At 39.1% G+C, this 22,013-nt stretch overlaps 1 protein-coding gene across 1 annotated transcript in view; it reads right to left on the reverse strand.

Annotated features, from left to right (window-relative positions):
• Positions 1-22,013, reverse strand: part of LOC124605736 (neurexin-4-like) — a 567,593-nt gene that overhangs the window by 223,979 nt on the left and 321,601 nt on the right. Inside the window, exon 16 of the mRNA XM_047137616.1 lies at positions 10,525-10,700. Coding sequence (XP_046993572.1) covers positions 10,525-10,700 — 176 coding nt within the window. The remainder of the gene's footprint in view (positions 1-10,524; positions 10,701-22,013) is intronic.

Below are 22,013 nucleotides of genomic sequence, written 5' to 3' on the forward strand. Positions count from 1 at the left end.
AGGTTCATAAGTGGGATTAAAACTTGGGTTGGAAGAATAACAATAATAAGATTCGTTAATGCCATTGTTATTCCCATTGAAAGGGCAGAAAAATTGGAGGAACTGTTGAAAGGAATGAACAGATCAATGATTATGAGTAAGACAAGTAAAGATCAAAGTAATGAGGTGTAGCAGAAAAGAGATTAGTGATGAATTTAATGCCAAAATTGGTGACCAATAGGTAGACAAAGTGTAGGAATTGAAGCAAAATAACACCTCACAGACAAAGCAAGAAGAACATAAAAAGCAGAATATCACAGGTGAAGAGACAATTGCTGGCCAAAATAAGTCTACCAGTATCAAACATTGGGCTTAATTTGAGGAAGAAATTTCTGGATTATAGCACTGTGTGATAGTGAATCAAGGACAGTAGGAACACTTAAGAAGAGGATCAAAGTGTTTGACATATGGTGCTATAGAAGGAAGTTGAAAATTAGCTGGGCTGACAAGTTAGGAATGAGAAAGGAATATACAGAAAACACTAACAAAAACGTGTGACAGGATGATAGGACATATGTTAAGACACCAGGGAATAAGATCCATGGTACTAGAGGAAGCTGCAGAGTGTAAAAACTGTAGGAGAAGCCCTGACTTTGTGAATGGGTATGATTTGTATGATTTTTTATGTTTTCAGCACTTGCAGAAAAGTTGTGACTGGAGATGTATAAGGGTTCAATTAACTTCAGTAACCATTTCTTTTGGACCAGGCTGCATATACCATCAATGCTAGGTGAGTATTTTATTTGGTTCCTTGATAGCTTTTAATACATTTTATTTGGTTATTTTAGTAATAAACACTGAGCTTTGTATGACATCTTTGTTTCTGTCTGGTTGCATCTTTTTGGTGGAGTGTTTTTGTGCTGAATCTCTGCTATGCAAAGTATAACAATTTTTGAAAATGTTTACTATTTCTGTGGAATGAAAAGTTTTCTTATTGTTATAAGCCAAAACAATGTTTTCCCCTGCTTTTCGGCAAGGGTTGTGATGGGTGTAGTGTTGGATGGAGTGGGTAGAGGGACAGAGAAGCGAGAGGCAGAGAGAGCGATTGTGGGTGGATGTCTAGTGGCTGGTTTGCCAGCTAGGAAGGAGGGGTGGCAGGTATATGGGCTGGGTATGTGATACATAGTTGTCACAGAAGTTGGGGAGCAGTGCATGCTGAAGATGATGTGAGGATGTGAATTGGAATTGGGTGACTGGGCAGAGGAATGAGAAACAGTTGGGTAGATGGTGCAGTGACAGTAGGTTACTGGAGATTGAGGCCATGGTGATTAAAGGAGCAGAGGATGTGTTGCAAGGATAACCCTCATCCGCATAGTTCAGAGAAGCTGGTGGTGGAATTAAGGATCCAGATGGCCCGCGTTGAGGAGCAGCCAGTGAAATTGACCATACCGTGCTCAGCCACAACTTGTGCCACTTGGTGATCAAGTTTGTTCTTGGCAACAGTTTAGCAGTGGCCCTTAATCCTTGTGGACAGCTGGTTTGTGCAGTGTTTGCAGCAGAGTTGGTATATGACATGGTTGCTTTCACAGGTGACCCAGCCTCTGATGGATGAGGATAAGCCTGTGACAGGACTGGAACGGGAGGAGCTGGGTGGATAGATTGTGCAGGTCTTGCACCTTGTTCTACCGCAGCAATATGGTCCCTATGGCAAGCAGTTGGTAGTGGGAGTGGCATAGCGATGGATGAAGATGTTGTGTAGGTTGGTTGGGTGACAGAAAACTGCTTTAAGAAGGATGAGAAGTATCTTGGGTAGCATGTCCCTCATTTCAGGGCAAGCTGAGAGATACAGCCCTGACAAAGTCCAAGGCAATATTGGGTGAAGAGTGGGGAGCTCCTTGAAGCTGATTCTTGGGGATAATGGTAGGACTGGGGGTATGTGTGGATATGACACAGGAAATCTGTTTGTGGACTAGTTTTGAGGGTAGTGCCTGTCTGTGAAGGCCTTGATGACACCTTCAGAAAACTGGGCACGGGAGCTATTGTCACTACAGATAGAATATCCATGGTTGGCTAGCCTGTATGGCACGGAGTTTTTTATGTTGAGGGCTGGCAGCAGTCAAACTGCAGGTAAATGGGTGGTTAGTGGGTTTAATGTGGACAGAGGTGTGGACGGTGCAATCAGAGAGGCAGAGGTCAGTATCCAGAAAGGTTGGCTAGAGGAGGACCATGTGAAGTGGATGGGAGAGAAGATTTTGAGGTTGTGAAGGAATGTGGATAGGGTGTCTTGGCCCTGAGTTCAGATCATGAAGATATTATCAATGAACCTGAACCAGAGTAGGTGTTGGCAGTTTTCAGAGGCCTAGAAGGTTTCCTCCAGAAGACCAATAGGGTGGTTGGCACAGTGGCATAGGAGGGTGAAATATGGGCACCCGTGGCAGTGCCCCAAATTTGTTTGTAGCTGTAAGTCAGGATATAGTTGGTAAGGTGTATAAGGAGAAAGATGGTGGGTTTGAACTCTGAAGGACATTGGAAGGTGCAGTGTTTGATAGTAGCAAGGCTATGGGCATGAGGGATGTTGGTGTATAGGGATGTGCCCTCAACAGTAACGAGTAAGAATCCAGGCGGTAAAAGGGTGGGGATAGTGGAAAGCTCGTGAAGTAAATGATTAATAGCCAGCTCCAATGGGACTTCCAGGACTGTTGGGTTTGTGGATTTTGGCGAGCATGTAGAAGGTGCGTGTGTGGGTTATTGTTGGGGTGTGAATGGAGGTGGGCTCAGGGGAGAGGTTCAGGGAACAGCCTATGGATTTCAGTAGGTTGCGTTGGACTTCTGGGTTGGGATCACTAATGCAGAGATTGTAGGTAGAGGAGTCAAACAGTTGGTGGAAGCATTCTGTCAGGTAGGCACTGTGAATCATTACCAGGATCTGTTTTCAGTTTGTGTATGGCTGTCTTTTTACTACTGAAAGGTTAGTGTTCTAAGGAAAGGATTTGGGGAAGCACAGTGTGGCCAGATCAGAAGTAAGAAATTGTTGAAAGCTGATATGGGTGTGTTAGGTGGGAGGTATGTAGGATGACATTGGATTGTGGTCTCAAGTGGAAGAGCTAAGGTTCAATGTTGGGATTAGGTTAGCTTTTGGTACAGGAACTGGTGGCAAAGAAGTATTTCCACTGTAGGGGTCAGGAGAAAGAGAGTAGGTCTTTGACAAGTTCAGCTTGGTTAAGCTTGAGCTTGAGGCTTAAGATGAGACCTTTGGATAGGACTGAAACTTCATTGGGCCTGAGGGTTTTGAAGGTAATATAAACAACTGTGTTTTGGGTTTGCTTCAGTTCTGGGTTTTATGGTGTATTGGGGGGGACTTCTGGACAATGTGGCAAATGGAAGAGATCAGCTAGGCAGAGTCTGGGTTGATTAGAGGTGTTGATGAGGGGAACTGTTGGATAGTGATGCCACAAGATAGTAGTAGGACATCAGCAGGTTGGACAATTTATGAAGATGGTGTCTGGAATAATCCTCCACATGCGGTAGCACAAGGGTTTCTATTTCAGAAATGTTTGTGCCTGTACAGTACAAGTATACAGAAGAGGCAGTAGAGGTGGTTCTGTGATGCCTCAGATGTGAAGAGATGTTTCTGCAGTACCAGGTTTGTGAGGCGTAGGTACTAGCGGAATCTGGAAAGGTGAAGGTTGTTACGAAAGGAAGGTGGGATCCAAAGAAGGGGATTTTTATGGTTAGGCTATTATGGGGGGGGGGGGGGGATTTACATGAGTTAAACAGCATTTAAAGAGTAGGGTGTTAGTCAAGGATAGAGATACACTTCTGAACTGATGCATACTGATTGAGGAAAGGTCCTTTGGGGTAGGGACAGCATTAAGAAATGGAAAATGGTGCAGGAAATAGATGAATGAAGGTGTTAGGTTGTTATCAGAAGAACTGCACAATACAGCATGGATCCTGACTCATCACTGTTGATGCCACCTCCCTATACACAGTATCCCTCATGCCCATGGTCATGCCACTGTTGAACAGTGCATCTCCCAGTGTCCTTCAGACTCCAAACCAACGACCTTCTTCCTTATACAACTTACCAGCTATATTCTGACTCACAGCTACTTTTCCTTTGAAAGGAAGGTATGCAAAAAAATCTGCTGCCATGAGTAGCTGTGTGGCACCTTCCTATGCCATCCTGTTTATGGGCTATCTAGAGGAAACCTACCTAGCCTCCCAAAACACCCTACCCCTAGTCTGGTTCAGAGTCATTGATGATATATTCATTATCTGGACTCAGGGCCAAGACACCCTATCCACATTCCTTCATAAACTCAGCACCTCTGTTCCCATCCACTTCAACTGATCCTCAACCCCATGCATTACCTTCCTGGATTTTGACCTGCACCACTCTGATGGCTCCATCTACATTAAACCAACCAACCACCAGCAGTACCTGTGTTCTGACAGCTGCCATCCTTTCAACAACAAAAAATCTCTTTCATAAAGCCTAACCACCTGTTGATGATGTATCTGCAGTGACAAGAACTCCCTTGCCAAGTATGCTGGAGGTCTCGCAAAGGCCTTCGAAAACAGGCAGTAGCCTCCAAACTTAGTCCACACTGAGATATCCTGAGAATCAGCTACAAAGGAAATCACTCCTCATCACCCAATATCCCCTGGACTGTAACAACTGAACCATATCCTTCAAAAGGGCTTTGAGTATATCTCATCATGCCCTGAAATGGTGAGCATCCTACCCAAGATCCTTCCCAACCCTCCTAAAGTGGTGTTCTGTCACTCACCCAATCTACACAACATCCTAGTCCATCCCCATACCACTTTCCACCACCATTCCCTTGCCACAGGGATCATATCCCTGTGGTAGATCAAGGTGCAAGACCTGCTCAGTCCTACCACCCAACACCTCCTACTCCAGTCCTGTCACAGGCTTATACTATCCCATCAGAAGCTCGGTCACCAGTGAAAGCAGCCATGTCATTTACCAAATCTGCTTCAAACATGGTAATCATAGCAAAATAAGAGCTGTACAAACTATATGTCAAACAGGAAGAATGTCAACTGCCAACTTGTTGCCAAGAACACACTTGATACCCAGTGGCACAACATACAGCTGAGCAGAACATGCTCAGATCTGATGGCTGCTTCAAAACCCTGGCCAACTGGATTCTTCCCTCCACTAGGCACCATGTATGGGCATAAGTGTGTGTGTGTGTGTGTGTGTGTGTGTGTGTATTGTACTCTAGTTCAAAAATGGTCTTTCCTATTGTGTATGATTATTGATGAATAAACACTTTTGCTTTTCAGTGAATGGTCTTTTTTAATGCAAAGTATTTAAATATCCTTATATGTTATCTTAGTTTGCTAACAACTTTATCTGAATACTTTTTAGTAGTATGTGTATTCATCTACTGTAAGACTTAACTGTTCCATGCTGTATTATTTTTTCTAGCATTCCATTAGTGGTCCAGTTATCTGCATTTCTGTCACTAATATTTCTGTGCATAAAGAGAAGTTTGGTCCAAAATGCAAGCCTAGAGTGTTCATCTACATTTGCATATGATAGATATGTGACCTATGTCCATTACTTAATACTTAATTTAAGTGATTTATGTTGCACTCAGTAAGAATATTTGTTCCATTTAGCCTATCTTGTGTTCACTGAATTCTGGATTACATAGTTTTACTGATACATCATACTTACTCTCTTTAATCATTACTTGGTGTAAGGCTATGAATCTACTCAAGATGTCTTCTGTTATTTTGAGATTATATGCTTTTATTCAGTCTAATAATGAACATTTGTGTCTATTTTCAGTGAGGAATCTTATCACCACAAATTACTAACTCACAGGTTCTATATGGACCCTTTCACCCTGTACTAGTTTCCCTGAAATTTGGATGTGGGAATCTGCTCTTAAGTAGATTCTCTCACTCAGCTGCCCCCATTGACTTAACTTCCATTAGCAACCTTCCCTTTTCCTGATGTGTCAGAACTGCATTATTTACGAAAACATTTTTTTATTTTCTTTTTCATTGTTCATTCCTCCCCCTCTCTAACACTTAAGAATTTTTCCCTATCTTTTCCTCTTTATGCACTGCATAATTCTTTCTACTTTTTGTTTTTCTTCTTCATTACTTCTCACTCTATCCCTTCTATCACCTACAAGCTGAAGCTGACACATTGCTCAGTAGCACAATATTTTTGATCTCCTACACTCTCTGACAACTTTTCCTTTACCTTTGCCTTCCCTTGTTCTCACAGAAGGTGGATTTCTGTAAAACTAAGGTCTGAGTGACACCCTCGCCTCATCACCAGACATTTTATTACCTCCCAAACCAATCCCTACTCCCTCTCTGAAGAAAGTTAGGACTAATATTTTCTGCCTTAAACATTTCTGTTGGCAGTACTAAGGATTGTGCCTTCTGAAGGTAAGAACAGGCCAGCAATTCTATTTCAATGTAAGCTTCTCTACATATAATTGACAATGTCCATACTGACTTACTCACTGACTCACTACTGCCCATTCCAAACCTCTAAGGATAGAATCTTGAAAATTTGCGATGGTACTGGTCTTATACTGCAGACATTGATTACCCCCTATGGGGGTGAAATAGGAAATGGGAAGCTTTTTCGAAAATATGTCACTATTAAGACAATTTTGAAGGCAAGGCTATGAAAATTGGTATGTGGTTTCTTGGTCAGAAATAAAGAAATACATGTATAAGCATTTTTCGAAATTTATCCCCTATGGGGATGAAATGGTGGGTGACTTTTTTTTTTAAAAAAAAGTAATTATTAAAAAACTACTAAAGTATTTTTAAAGCTACACCATGAAAATTGGTATTTCACTTCTTGGTTCCAAATTAAAAATACGTGTTTCAGTGTTTTTGGAAATTCATCCCCTAAGGAGGTTAAATAGAGGATGAAATATTTTGTGAAATATTTGATTACAAAATTTGGTTTCTCAAGGGAAAAAAAATTGTTTCACTGTTTTTGGAAATTAGACCCCAGAGGGGGTGAAATGTTTTACTAAAATATTTCATTGTGAAAGCATTATAAAGCTAAATCTATGAAAACTGGTATGGTTCAAATGGCCTTGAGCACTATGGGACTTAACTTCTGAGGTCATCAGTCCCCTAGAACTTAGAACTACTTAAACCTAACTAACCTAAGGACATCACACACATCCATGCCCGAGGCAGGATTTGAATCTGCGACCGTAGCGGTCGCGCAGTTCCAGACTGTAGCGCCTAGAACCGCTCGGCCACTCCAGCCAGTGAAAACTGGTATCTGGCTTCTCATTTAGAAATGAAAAAAAAAAAAAATGTTTTTCACTGTTTTTGTAAATTCAACCATTAAGGGGGGGAGGGGGAGGGTGGGGCTGAAATAGGGCCAGACCAATTCTATGATTCATCATCCCTTAGCCTAAACTGCTAGGGATAGAAAACTGAAATTTAGAGAAGGTGTGGCTCTTAATACTGAAGGCAACGTTTAAGAAGGGACCGTTCAAAATTCCACTCCTAAGGGGGCAAAACAGGGGATGAAAGGCCTTTTAAAAACATGTCACTATTAAGGCAATCTTGAATGTAGAACTATGAAAAATGGTATTCGGTTTCTCAGTCAGAAATAAAATATGTGTCTCAGTATTTTTGAAAACCCAACCATCAAGGAAGTAAAATAGAGCATGAAAGTTTTTTTGAAAAGAAGTCATTATTAAAGAACTATTAAAGCATTTTAATGATACGTCTATGAAAACTGATATTTGACTTCTCAGGTGGAAATAAAATAAATAAATAAAAATATTTCAGTGATTTTGGAATTTTAACCCCTTAAGGGACTAACATAGGAGATAAAAACTTTTATGAAATTATTTCATTATGAAAGCATTTTCAAAGCTAAATCTATTAGTATTGGGTGGTGGAGGTGGTTAGTGTTTAATGTCCTGTCAACAACGAGGTCATTAGAGACGATGCGAAAGCTCGGGTTAGGGAAGGATTTGGAAGGAAATCGGCCATGCCCTTTCAAAGGAACCATCCCGGCATTTGCCTGAAACAATTTAGGGAAATCACGGAAAACCTAAATCAGGATGGCTGGAGACAGGATTGAACCATCGTCCTCCCGAATGCGAGTCCAGTGTGCTAACCACTGCGCCACCTCGCTCAGTTATTAGTATTGGGTTTCTCTGTTATAAATAAAAAGTTGGTGTTTCACCATTTTTCAAATCTCCATCTCTAAGGCAGTTAAACACTGGAAAAATTTTTTTAAGAAAATATTTCATGATATTAAAACAAATTTAAAACCAACTCTATGAAAGCTGGTATTTCACTTCTCAGTTAGATATAAAGAAATGTGTTATGGGATGAAAATTTCTATGGAAATATCATCATAAGAATGGAAAAGGTGTAATTAACAAAACTCTTGGACACCAGCTACCAGAATCACTTTTTGGTCAGAAGTACAGGGTGATTCTAATTAAAGCTAAACTTTCAAACTGCTGTAGAAATGTATGACAGAAGAAAACTAAATAGTTACAAAATGTAGCAATAGATGGTACTGTAAGCATCATAATTTAATAATGGTTGATTACAAATGACAAATGAATCATACAACAATGCCTAAGGTGTATGTCTTTTTTAATTGCCCTGAGACCAAGAACTGCATAAAAAGCGTCACTCACATTGGTTTTTAACTGTCCTAAGCCCAAAAACTGCATAAAAAGCATCAATCACATCGGTTTTTAACTGTCCTGAGGCCTAAAACAGCATAGAAAGCATCAATCACATCGGTTTTTAATTATCCTGATGCCAAAAACTGCATAAAAAGCATCAATCAAAATCAAATTGTATTATTAATTTCCATGTGACTGGCACAAAACATTCAATATGCTGTCCACCATTTTCTGCAACATGTTGAAATTGAGAAACAGCATCTTCCACAACTGATCAGAGTGTTTCTGGGGTCACATTCAGAATGTGTTGTGCAATGCATGCTTTCAATGCAGCTAAGTTTGCAATCAGAACACTGAACACAACATCTTTCAGATAGCCCCACAGCAGATCAAGATCAGGTGATGGGGATGGCCAGGCTGTAGGGAAATGGTGGCTGATAATTCTAGCATTTCCAAAATGGCACTTCAGCAACTGCTTAGTTGGATTTGCAATGTGCAGAGGTGTGCCATCTTGCATAAAAATGATTCCATCCACACATCCATACTGTTGGAGAGCTGGAATGACATGGTTGCACAAAACATACTCATAGTGTTTACCAGTGACGGTACAGGTAACAGGACTGGAAACACCTAACTCTTCAAAAAAATTTGGCCCTATGATAAAGGATACCATAAACCCGCACCACACAGTGACCTTTTCAGGATGAAGTGATACTGGTTGATTTGCATGTGGATTTTCCATTGCCCATATTCAAAAATTCTGTATATTGACATATGTGTCAGATGGAAGTGGGATTTGTCTGTCCACAAAATCTTCCACAGCCAGTGATTGTACACTTCCATGCGAGCAAGAAATTCTAAAGCAAAGGTCTCTCTTGCTGGCAGTCAACAGGAAGCAACTCATGCATGTGGGTAATTTTGAATGGATTGCAAAGAAGGATGTTTCATAGGATTTTACACACCATGCTCAAGGGTATGTCCAATGTTCGGGAATTCTCCGTGCACTACACATTTTGCACACCACCACTCATCTCCTCCTGCATAGCTGTGGCCACTGCTTTCACTGACATTGAATCAATTCATTTCCTCTCTCTACCAGGTTGCACACCAAAAGAACCCATCTTTTCGAATTTCCAAATCATTTTCTCCAGACCCGTGGCAGTCATATAGCCAATGTCTTTTTTTGAACCCTTCAGTGTCCAGAACTTCTGCAGAGTGACGTGTGCACAGTCATCATTTTTGTAGTACAGCTTTACAAGCAGACTGCGATCCTGCATTGAGACAGTCATGGCGAATGTTGCATATGCGAAAGGAAGAAAAGCTGTGTACCCGGCATGTTTGTACCAACTTCAATGGGTCACTCACATGACAGGTGTTTTCATTTACGTATTCTGGTGCATACAACACCATCTATTGATCAATTTTCACATTATTTTTCTTCTTCTCCCATACACTTTCCCCCTTTTCCAATAATATTCTGTTGCAATTTGACATCAATCTGACCAGTGGTGCTATTTTAACAGTGTTTTGAAAGATTAATTTTAATTATAACCATCTTGTACATTTGGGAAAGACCATGCTTCTATGGCCTTAATTAGTGTGAAAAGTTTATACAGTTTTGCAGCTTGCAAAAAATGTAAAAATTCGATTAAAGAAAAACAAAACAAACAAAAAAAAAATCTTTCAGGCAGCAAAAATTTTTGGCAAACCATGATTAAGAAAATTTCTTCTGATTTACTATTTTACAATGAAAATAAATTTGTGTAAACTCACGTTTTAGTGTTTTGCAGGAAACATATTCAAATACACCTTAATCTCTCACTCTTTCAAGCAAAGTAGCTCCTAATCAGTCACTGGTACTTACAGTCTGGCTGGGTAAGTTATGCTCTACAATAGTTTTTGTTGCATCTTCTGTTGCTTGAAATTCACATTTAACATGAGCAGGAGGAAACCTTCCATTTCCATCTATGTCAATCCAGTAAACACTTGGTTTTGTATATCCAAGAAGAGCCAGTTCTTCACATGTTTTCCTGTGAAGTGCTGAAAATGTATACACAAAATTACTATAGAAAGACAAAGGATTATCCACATTTAAGTTATTAATATACAGAAATAATCAACATTATGTCTGGAACAAAAGTAATAACTAATGATTTATGCAATGAAAAATAATACTGCTGAGCAAAACAATTTGGAAAAGAAAGAAGAATCAGTCATTTGAAAGGAATAAATGAAATTTCAGACATTTCACCCTCTTCATGCTTAGTATTAATTATAATCTGACAAATAATTAAATGTATTAAGTCATAGTAGGTACTTCATGTAAGCAGATCTGATATTCTGTTTATCTTTACCATGGAGTGTTTAAGAGAATTAAACACAGCCTTGGGAATAAATTTTTGAGGGTAGCTCAGGGAGTATGTAAACTAAATCAACAAGAAGAATCAATCTGGATATCAAGGTAGTCCATATTAAACATTCACTAATGTACATTGTGAATGTAAGATTTTCTGTATTACACACAGATTTGCCTTTTTTACACATTGTTTTTGAAATTCCAGCACAAGTTTCAGTTTAATGGGAACACTGCAGAGACAAGCAGTCCTTTTCTCAGGATGCTTTGGGTGTTATTTAGTCTTTACAGATGGGTACTATCCTCTGGACCTAGTCCACAAAGACATCTCTTGTGTCATATCCACACATGCCACTAATCCTCCAACCACCCCTGAAAATCATTTGCAAAGGAGCACTCCCCTCACTACCCAGTGTTATCACAGCCTTTGCTAGAGCTTCAGTTACCTGTAATCATGTCCAGAAATGAGGAATATCTTACATCCTTCTCACCCCTCAAAAAGTGGTACTCTGCCACCCAACCAATCTAGCAAATATGATGGTCCATCCTTATACCACCTGTCTGCAATCCCTTTCCTCATAACATACATCCATGCAGAACAACCAGGTGCTCTGCACCCACCCGCCACACCCTGTTCCAGTTCCCTCAAAGGTATATCTACTCTATCAGACACAGGGCTACTTGTGAAAGCAGTCACATCTATATCAGCTCTGTTATAACTTCCGTATAGTCTTTCATGTGGATACAACCATCAACCAGTTGTCTACCCAAATGAACATGTCCCATCAAATTGTGGCCAAGAGTTGAGTTGGCCAGCCATTGGCCTCTGAATTATGGAGCTGGGAACTGTCTTACGACACATCCTTTGATGCCATAGTTCTTATGGCCACAATACCCACCAGTCCGGTTTTGTGAATTTTACATTTACTCATTCCAATACTTATAAATATTATGTGGTATATAAGAGTACTTATCCAATACCTGTTTGACATACATATAAATGAAACAAGGAAGCTGCAGAATAAACATAAAACAACAATTTAAAACTATGTTGGCCCTGGAAAACACAATAAAAATTCAGATGATAACAAAAATTTTAACAATCAAAAGCAGATAAATATTTTATGATGAAAGTACATTTAATCACTCTAAGTATACAGTCATGGGCAAACAGTAGCTGAATAATGTCACTGAAAAAGCAGCTGATTTTTTTTAATAAGAGACTATATTTTGTGTGTGCATAGACCGGTCCCAAAAAAATTTTAATAATCTGTAGAGACTCAAATGTTCAGCAGACAGAATAAAAGTAATGCCACTGATTAAAGTCACGTAAGTCATTTGTCATTAATGGCACTTAATATAAGTTTTGAATGCAAATTATAAAAGCTGTTTCTCTTTACTTACACATTCTGTGCCTGGTTTTACATTCTTGACAGACCTCTCTTGGAATAGAATTCATAGAATCAGATGAGTGAAATGAAAGATAAAGTAAATTAAAAAAGTAATATATTTAAAAAAAGCTGATCTTCAGCTTGAAGCCAAAGGAGGCTAAATAGGAAAAAAAGAAAAAAACTTTACTTTGTGTGTTTGGGATGGGGAATTGGGGGAGGGGGTGAAAGGTTAAGTCTCTCAGAATATGGCGAGAAAGATCACTGTGATAGCAAACAAAATCCATGAAACACAACCATTGATAAATAAAAAATGAAAACAACATTTATGGTAAAAGATGTGAGAATTCTGTTTTGGAAAACAAAATAACTATTTAAATATGTAAAACACTCGATTTTAATCAAGTAAGTAATGAACTGGGACTATAGATTTATCACAATAGACGTGCATCACAACGGATCATTTGCAAGTCAGTGAACAAAATTACAGAACAGAGCAATAAGTATAAATAACCATTAAACCTGGGAAAATAAGAAACTGACCAGTGTAAAAAATTCATCATAACCATAAAAATCTGCATGGTTAGAGCTCACTGAAAAATTTAATTAAGATCCAACATAATTCTAGTGATGAACTAGGCAACAGTTCACTCAATATGTAAGAAACAAACAAATACAAATGGACCACCATAAAATGCAAAAAAACAAACTAACTTCAAAAAGCAGAAATGCTAGGTACCAAAAATGACTTTTTAATAATCAGTGACTCAATGCTCAGAAACACTGAAACTCAAAACTGCAAAGTCAGTGTTAGCCTAGGAATAAGGAAAACAAAAGACTATCGCAGTTCTAAATAAGGAAGGAACTATCAGAGTAGCCAGTAGCTTTTGTAGGAGTGGCAGAAGTCACAGACACTCCTGTATAGTTGTTGAAAATACATTACAATATAAAATAAGATATGATGTTGAAGCTATGATGAAGAACTTATATTTAAAACATGCTGTATAGAATTATGTCAAAGCATTGTAATTATCTCTATATGCAGGACTCCAGGTGCTGAAATAACCAATTATGTTTTGCTAAATTGCAATTCCTTTTTGAGAAACTTAAAAAAGAAAGAAAAACATAGTGATTGCTGCTGCTTTCAACATGGATACAACTAGTAAATTAAACATATCAACACAGCTTACTGATCTGATTCAAGACTCTGGCTTCAGTCTAAACATCACCAATTCAACAGGAAAAATGGGAGGACAGCAACATATAGACAATATCTTAACAAATTATGCAGTTGATGCTAAATTCTGCTTCAACCCAAGACTTTCATATCACTCTGCTTTAATGATTGAATTACAAAAATAAACACACAAAATACTAGGAAAACTTTATCAAAAGAAAATTCAGTGAGGAAAACATAAATTTGTTCTGTAGTAGTAATGAGGTTCAGTGGCAATTACAAAATGAATCTTCACATTGGGAAAACTTTGGGTGAGTGATTTCTGCTTGTCTTCAGTGACACATTTTCCTAAGTAAACTGCTGGAGAAAGGCAACTATGAGGTGTGTTCATTAAGTAATACAACACATTTCTTTTCCCAGCCAGTTTGGTTGAAAAAATGCAGAATTCGTTGTGGGACATCATCAAATATTCTTGCTTCAGCTCCCATAGTTTCATGAAGTCCCGACAGGTGTCTGTAACTGATGTGCATCCCAAGAATAGAGCTGTCACTGAGTTTCTTTTGGCAGAAAACCAGAGCATCAAAATTATTTGTAGGTGCTTCCAGAATGTCTACGGAGACCTGGAATTGAACATAAACATGGAATTGTTGGATGAGTTGTCTGTCATCAATGACACGAGGTCGCACAAATCTGTCCAATCAACCACATGCCTGTCAGCCACACAAAGCTGTGGTTCCTGTAATGCTGAAACATGTGGGCACCATCATTTGAGGTGATCAATGGATCACAATCACACACCTTGATGCTCAACTGAATGTCTGTTGGCAAAGCTGACACACTCATCCACCAGTTGGGGTACTCATAGGTTTGTGCCTGCTGGGTCCTTCACCACTTAACAGAAGACCATAAAGAACAACAAAGGACCATCTATGCAGAACTACTTGTGCATTACAAGGCCAACCATGACAATTTTTGTTGAACACTGTCACAGGTGATGAAACATGGGTTCATCTCTTTGAACCAGAAACAAAACGGCAATCCATGGAGTGTTACACCACCTTTACGCTGAAGAAAAGTTCAAAGCCACACTATCAGCCAATAAAGTCATGGTAATGATCTTCTGGGACTCTGCTTCATGTCCTCCCTCATGGTGCAATGATCAACTGAAGTCCATTGCGTTACCCTCAGGAAATCAACAAAATGACTTCAGGGTGTTTGTAGCCACAGAAATCCAAACAACCCTCTCCTTCTCTGTGACACCACAAAGCCTCACACATGTCTGTGAACCTAAGAAGAGCTAACAAAACTTCACTGGACTGTTCTTCCTCATTCATGCTACAGCCCAGATCTCACGCCTTCCGGATTCAATCTGTTTGGTTCAAAAATGGTTCAAATGGCTCTGAGAACTATGGGACTTAACATCTTAGGTAATCAGTCCCCTAGAACCTAGAACTACTTAAACCTAACTAACCTAAGGACATCATACACATCCATGCCCGAGGCAGGATTCGAACCTGCGACCGTAGCAGTCGTGCGGTTCAAGACTGAAGCGCGTAGAACCGCTCGGCCACACCGGCTGGCCATCTGTTTGGCCCAATGAAGAATGCACTCTGTGAAGCAGTACATGGACGATCAGGAGGTTATTATGCAGCAAGACGTTGGCTCTGGTGTCGACCAGCTGAGTGGTTTCATGCAGGCAAACAGGCCCTCCCAGTAAGATGACAGAAGGGTGTCACATTGATTGGAGACTATGTTGAAAATAGGGTTTTGTAGGCAAAAGAGAGGGGAACAAAATGGTGTACTAAAACCCTGAATGAAACCAACTTGCTTTTCGAAGAAGAAAGTGATGCATTACTTATTGAATGCCCCTTGTAATGATCTGAACTGGTTACTACTGGCATCAAAATCTAGGGAGAAAAAAGGAAACTACATATGGATCTGAAACACAATAAAAGTCTTGAGTTTATTAATTATGTTAAAAACTATAAAAAGTATTTAAGAATGCTGTAAGGACATAAAAAGAAATGGCAAAAAATAAATTCATTCAGAAGCTAAGAAACAAATTAAAGGCAATTGTTAAATTATAATTCTCCTGAAGATGACGAGTATGAAACTCATCGAAACATTGCATCAACACACTAGGACTCAGCTGACAAGATGTGATAAATGTGCCGTAGTTACTTAGCATCTGTGCTGAAGTATGGTGTTATCAGAAATAAGTGCAAAGAAAGGGCAAGGGCGCTTTGTTGTCCACTATTAAGAGTGCTATAGATTTCAAGTGTTCTGCTCCTCTACATATTCACTGAAGATTCAAAGAAACTGGTACACCTGCCTAACATTGTGTAGGCCCCCATGAGCACACAGAAGTGCCACAACACAATGTGGCATGGGCTCGATGAATGTCTGAAGCAGTGCTGGAGGGCTGTCCATAAATCCATAAGAGTACAAGGGGATGGAGATCTCTTCTGAACAGCACATTGCAAGACATCCCAAATATGCTCAATAATGTACATGTCTGGGGAGTTTGGTGGCTAGGGGAAATGTTTAAACCCAGAAGAGTGTTCCTGGAGCCACTCTGTAGCAATTATGGATGTGTGGGATGTCGCATTGTCCTGGTGGAATTGCCCAAGTCCGTCGGAACACACAATGGACATGAATGGATGCAGGTGATCAGACAGGATGCTTATGTACATGTCACCTGTAAGAGTCATATCTAGATGTATCAGGGATCCCATATCACTCCAACTGCACATGCCCCACATGATTATAGAGCCTCTACCAGCTTGAACAGTCCCATGTTGAAATGCAGGGTCCATGGATTCATTAGGTTGTCTCCATACCCGTACGTGTCCATCCGCATGACACAATTTGAAACAGGACTCGTCTGACCAGGCAACATGTTTCCAGCTGTCAACATCCAGTATCAGTGTTGAAAGGCCCAGGTGAGCCATAAAGCTTTGTACTGGGCAGCCATCAAGGGTACACGAGCAGGCCTTCGGCTGCAAAAGCCCATATCAATGATGTTTCATTGAATGGTTTGCACGCTGACACCTGTTGATGGCCCAGCAGTGAAATATGCAGTAATTTGCAGAATGGTTGCTCTTCCGTCACACTGAATGATTCTCTTCACTCATTGTTGATCCCGTTCTTGCAGGATCTTTTCCTGGCTGCAGCGATGCTGGAGATTTGATGTTTTATTGGATTCGTCATATTCATGGTACACTCGTGAAATGGTCGTAGAGGAAAATCCCCACTTTGTTGCTACCTCAGAGATGCTGTGTCCCATAGCTCATGCGCCGACTATAACACCATGTTCAAACTCACTTAAATCATGATAACCTGCCATTGTAGCAGCAGTAACTAGTCTATCAACTGTGCCAGACACTTGTTGTCTTACATAGGTGTTGCTGGCTGTAGTGCCATATTCTGCCTGTTTACATATATCTGTATTTGAATACGCATGCCTTTACCAGTTTGTTTGGTGCTTCAGTGTATGAGCTAATTCCTTTTACACACAACATAAGTCTAATCTAATATGGTCTTGACAACCAGAGGCTGTGATCAGTTGTGTGTGAGTTGCATTTGATTGAGTGTATGTGTATGTAGTCTAATTCTGTTGAAGGCCTGTTTGGCTAAAAGTTTTGTTTGACAGACTTTCTGTTGTGCTTATCCACAATTCAGCATCTCTGATATATGATGAGTAGCAACTATTCTTTTCATAATGTTGTCATTGGTCTATTTTTAGTAGATAATTCTCAGCATATGTATAGTACTATGAATAAAGAAAATTCATGCTTCCTACCCACTGCCCACAGTTCTCTGCCCACTCTCCACAGTACATTGGAATGAAAACTTGGAATGAATTAAAAGGGCAAAGCATAAATAAGATTGAGAATATTCTTCTGAACAGGAAATTGTACAGCATCCTAGCCCAAAAGTGGTATTACTCAGTAAAGGTATTCTTGAATGATAATGTCTTTACTTGAGCAGGATACAATAAAAAGAACTGAAATATGTAAACCCACAAAAGAAATTTAATAATAATTAATTTTTAATGTAGTGTGTGAAATTAAATGATGTGCTGTAGTTAGATAGTACAGCACCAAAATAATATAAAACTAGAGTTTTTAATAGCATAATGTTGATGAGTCTCCTGTACAATAAATGACTGGTTTGACTTTTATGTTATGAGAAAATAAACTTCTCAACTGATTCTTAGGTTTTTAGAATGCTTTCAGTTTAATTACAACAACTTTTATTAACAGTCATTGAGAAAAAACATATTCATTCACACAGAAGAATATGTACAACTACATGTTTTTTTATTTAAATTTGGAATTGAAATGAAGTTGAATAAGGAGGTTCCCTATTACTAAAACTATTCTCAGATACGGATTTTAAACTGGGAAAATCAAAAAGCAGCAGAGCTTAATGGAACATATCTGACTCAGCTTCCTTTTGTTAATGACAAACGTTTTCTTCTTGTGCAGATAAACTTCAACTACTAACCAAGGAGCTTAGAAGAGAAAGTTGAAAGTAAGCCTGAAAATTAATTATCATACAACTAAATACAAGAATAATCAACCCATTCCAATGCAAACTAATGAATAACAGCAATGAAGTTATAGAACCAATTGGTGTGTTTCTGTGTATAAGGGTTGGTTGAACAGCTAAAGAATAAATAGGAGATAATAATAGCCAGGAGCGCCTTTTGGTACTAAGTAGAGTTTTCAGATCTATCTTATCTATGTGTTTGAAACGCAGCATTTACAGCAGTCTGTGTCAGCAGTTTTAACTTATGGCAAAACAGCATGCTATTGAAATGTAAAAATGTTCATCAACTGAGGACTACTCAATAAATTGACAGATGTATGTTCATAGTCACTAGGAAATACAGAAAAAAAACATTAGGAACAGACAGAACATAGAACCCAGTATGTTGTCCTCAACAGTGAGTGTTCATCAGAGACAAGGGTATCATCAGGACTGCCCCAGGGAATGTTATAGGCCTGCTATTATTTCTTATGTACACAAATGATCTGGCAGACAGGGTGGGCAGCAATCTGCAGTTGTTTGCTGATGATGCTGTGGTGCACAGGAAGGTGCTGAAGATGAGTGACTGTAGGATGATACAAGATGACTTAGACAGAATTTCTAGTTGGTGTGATGGATGGCAGCTGACTCCAAATGTAGAAAAATGCAAGTTAATGTGTAAAACAAACACATAATGTTCAAATACAGCATTAGTTGTGTCCTGGTAGACACAGTCATGTCATTTTAATATCTGGGCATAACACTGTAAAAGTGAGAAGAAGCATTTGAGGATTGTGGTAAGGAAGGTAAATGGTCGGCTTCAGCTTATTGGGAAATTTTAAGAAAGCATGGGTCATCTGTAAATGAGGCCACATATAGGGCACTACTGCGACCTATTCATGAGTATTGCTTGAGTATTTGGAGTACACATCTGGTCACTTGAACGGAAGACATCACAGCAATTCAGAGATGGGCTGCTAGGTTTGTTACTGGTAGGTTCAAGCCACATGGAAGTGTTATGGAGATGCTCCGGGAACTCAAATGGGAATCACTGCAGGGAAGACGACATTCTTTTCAAGGAACACTACTATGAAAATTTAAGAACCAGCATTTGAAGCTGACTGAAGAATGAGCCTACTGGCACTAACATACATTATCCATAAGGACCAGAAGATAAGATATGAGAAATTATGGCACATGCGGAGGCATTTAGACATCACTTTTCCCTCACTCTGTTTGCGAGTGGAACAGGCAAGGAAACAACTAGTAGTGCTACAGCATACTCTCTGCAATGCTTTGTGTGGTGGCTTGTGAGGCATGTATGTAGATGTAGGCTCGACTGAAAGACAGAACTATGACTGCAATGAAAATGAAACAGAGATGTGTAGCACATGTAGCAAGTGAGTGATAGATAGACCAAGATTTTCCTCACAGAATTCCCAAAAAAAAAAAAAAAAAAAAAAAAAAAAAAAAAAAAAAAAAAAAAAAAAAAAAACTGAGACAGAAATCATATCCCTCACTCTGAAATTTATATGCTCTTATTTTACCTTCATAATATTGCATGAAAGAATGAACATTTTGAAACTTGTTTAAAACTGAAGTTACTGGTCCTGTCACATTAATATTGATTTGGAGAGTAACGTTACAGGCACAGTTCAGCTATTATGATGATTTACCTTCTCATACTACAACTTAAACACTTTAAGGTACCAGTACTTTGTCAGTGACAAAAATCATAACTACGTCACAAAGAAATCTCATGGTTAGACGTGTTCATTTGGAAAGGACAAAACACAGCATGAAATGCAAATAATGCTAATTATTCAAACTGAATTGACTCATAATAATGCACAACTGTTATTGAATTAAGTAAGTCATGGTGTAAAATTTCCAGAAAAAGGCACAATACTGTGAAATTTCATTGTTCAACAAAGAATAAATAGCTTGTTCTTTGCACCTAATTCAAATAACATACTGCCTGACCATAAATTGTTTGTAACATTTGAGTTATTTGTGGTGTCACAGATACGACTTTTTCCCTCACTCACTGTTCTCTTGGGAAGGAAACAGAATCAATTTTTATCTGTTCTGATGGGTTTTGCATTGTTTGGTGAGGAGGTGATTCATGTACACTCCATAACACGCAGGTAACATTTGTCAGTCAGCTACTTTTGAGATCATTTTAGTGCAGGTGCCACAACAATCTCACTGGCCCTGCAGCTCTAGTATTTTCAGAAGAAGTAGGCTAAGAACTCTTTGTCATTGTAGTTGTATTGTTGCTACATTTAAAATAACAATGGGTGGAGATCTTCACAAAATACTGACTTCTACAGGGTGCATCAAAAAAATGTACACACACTTTGAACTGTCATAGACAATTTATTTCCCGTTCTACAAGGTTAAATATCTGTGAGAAAGTAATGTTATCATACAATGAAGGCTTTCACGACTGGATGGTACTGTTGTTGATAATTCTTCTGGGTTATGTGGCCATGGTCCATGGAATTCTTCTATTCCTAACATTTCGTCCAATACTACGTTGGACATCCTCAGAGGTATGGCTGGTCCTCCTGAGTCCTGCCGACTGATGAGTGGGGCATTAGAGAGCGGCCTAAATGCCGAGGAAAGTGGGCATGGTCTAGCTTGCACATAGTAGCAGAGAGAAAACTAGTCACAGATAAAATGTAACTATTGATAATAGTCCGTCATAGATAAAAAACACTTATCGATTCTGTAATGTCACTGTCCATATCTTGCTTAATTTCAAGGCCTCTTCTTTTCTATTAAAATTATCTTCATGTTTATAAATTTCAATAGCCTCCCTATACAGTCGTGGGTAATAGTTCATGGTAGCACTTAAAACTGTAGTTTCAGAAAACTTAACTACATGGTCACCTGACTGAGTGCATGTTCCGCAATGGCCGATTTATCTATTTTTCCCAGTTGGCAAAGACTTTTATGCTCCTTTACCCTCGTATTCACACTTCTTTTCATAGTACCAATGTAGACCTTGCCACGAGTACACGGAATTTTACACACACCGCTAGATGATAATGGTGGCCTTCTATCTTTAACAGAACAAAGTACTTGTCCTATTTTCTGGTAGGTTTGAGTACTGGTTTCACTTTATGTTTCAGCAAAATTTTGCCAATTCGATCTGTAACCTTACTAATGAAAGGTAAAGACACCATGTTCTTCCATTGCTGTGTACCATCCTTGTCCTTTGGCCTGCTGTAATTAGGTCTTAAAACTCTATTAATTTCTTTGTTTGAGTACCCATTCTTTCCGAAGGCCTGTTTCAGATGATTCAGTTCCGTATCCAGATGTTCCGGAGTACAAATCCATTTTGCCCTGTCCACTAAACTTTTGATTACACCTCTTTGTTGTTGTGGGTGATGATTGGAGTTCTTATGTAAGTATCTATCAGTATGTGTGCCCTTCCAAAACACTTTATGTCTTAGACTGCCATCGGTTTGTCTCATGACTAACACATCGAGAAACGAAATAGCCTGGTCTTTTTCCACTTCAATGGTAAACTGAATTTTAGGGTTTATGCTATTAAGATAATAAAAAAATTTGTCTAAGGCTTTTTTACCATGTGTCCAAACCATGAATGTGTCGTCTACATAACAATACCAACAACATGGTTTCTTATTTGCTTTATTCAACGCTAATTGTTCAAATTTCTCCATGTAAAAATTGGCAATTGCAGGGCTCAACGGGTTACCCATGGCAACACCATCCACTTGCTCATAAAACTCCCCATCCCACTGAAACTGGCTATATGTGAGACAGTGTCTAAACAGAGCAGTCAAATCTTCAGGGAAAACTTCTGTTATGTAAACCATAACTTCATTGACCGGAATCATAGTAAACAGAGATACAATATCAAAACTGACCAG

The sequence above is a fragment of the Schistocerca americana genome, chromosome 3 (assembly GCF_021461395.2).
Source record: "Schistocerca americana isolate TAMUIC-IGC-003095 chromosome 3, iqSchAmer2.1, whole genome shotgun sequence".
Taxonomy (NCBI): Eukaryota; Metazoa; Arthropoda; class Insecta; order Orthoptera; family Acrididae; genus Schistocerca; species Schistocerca americana.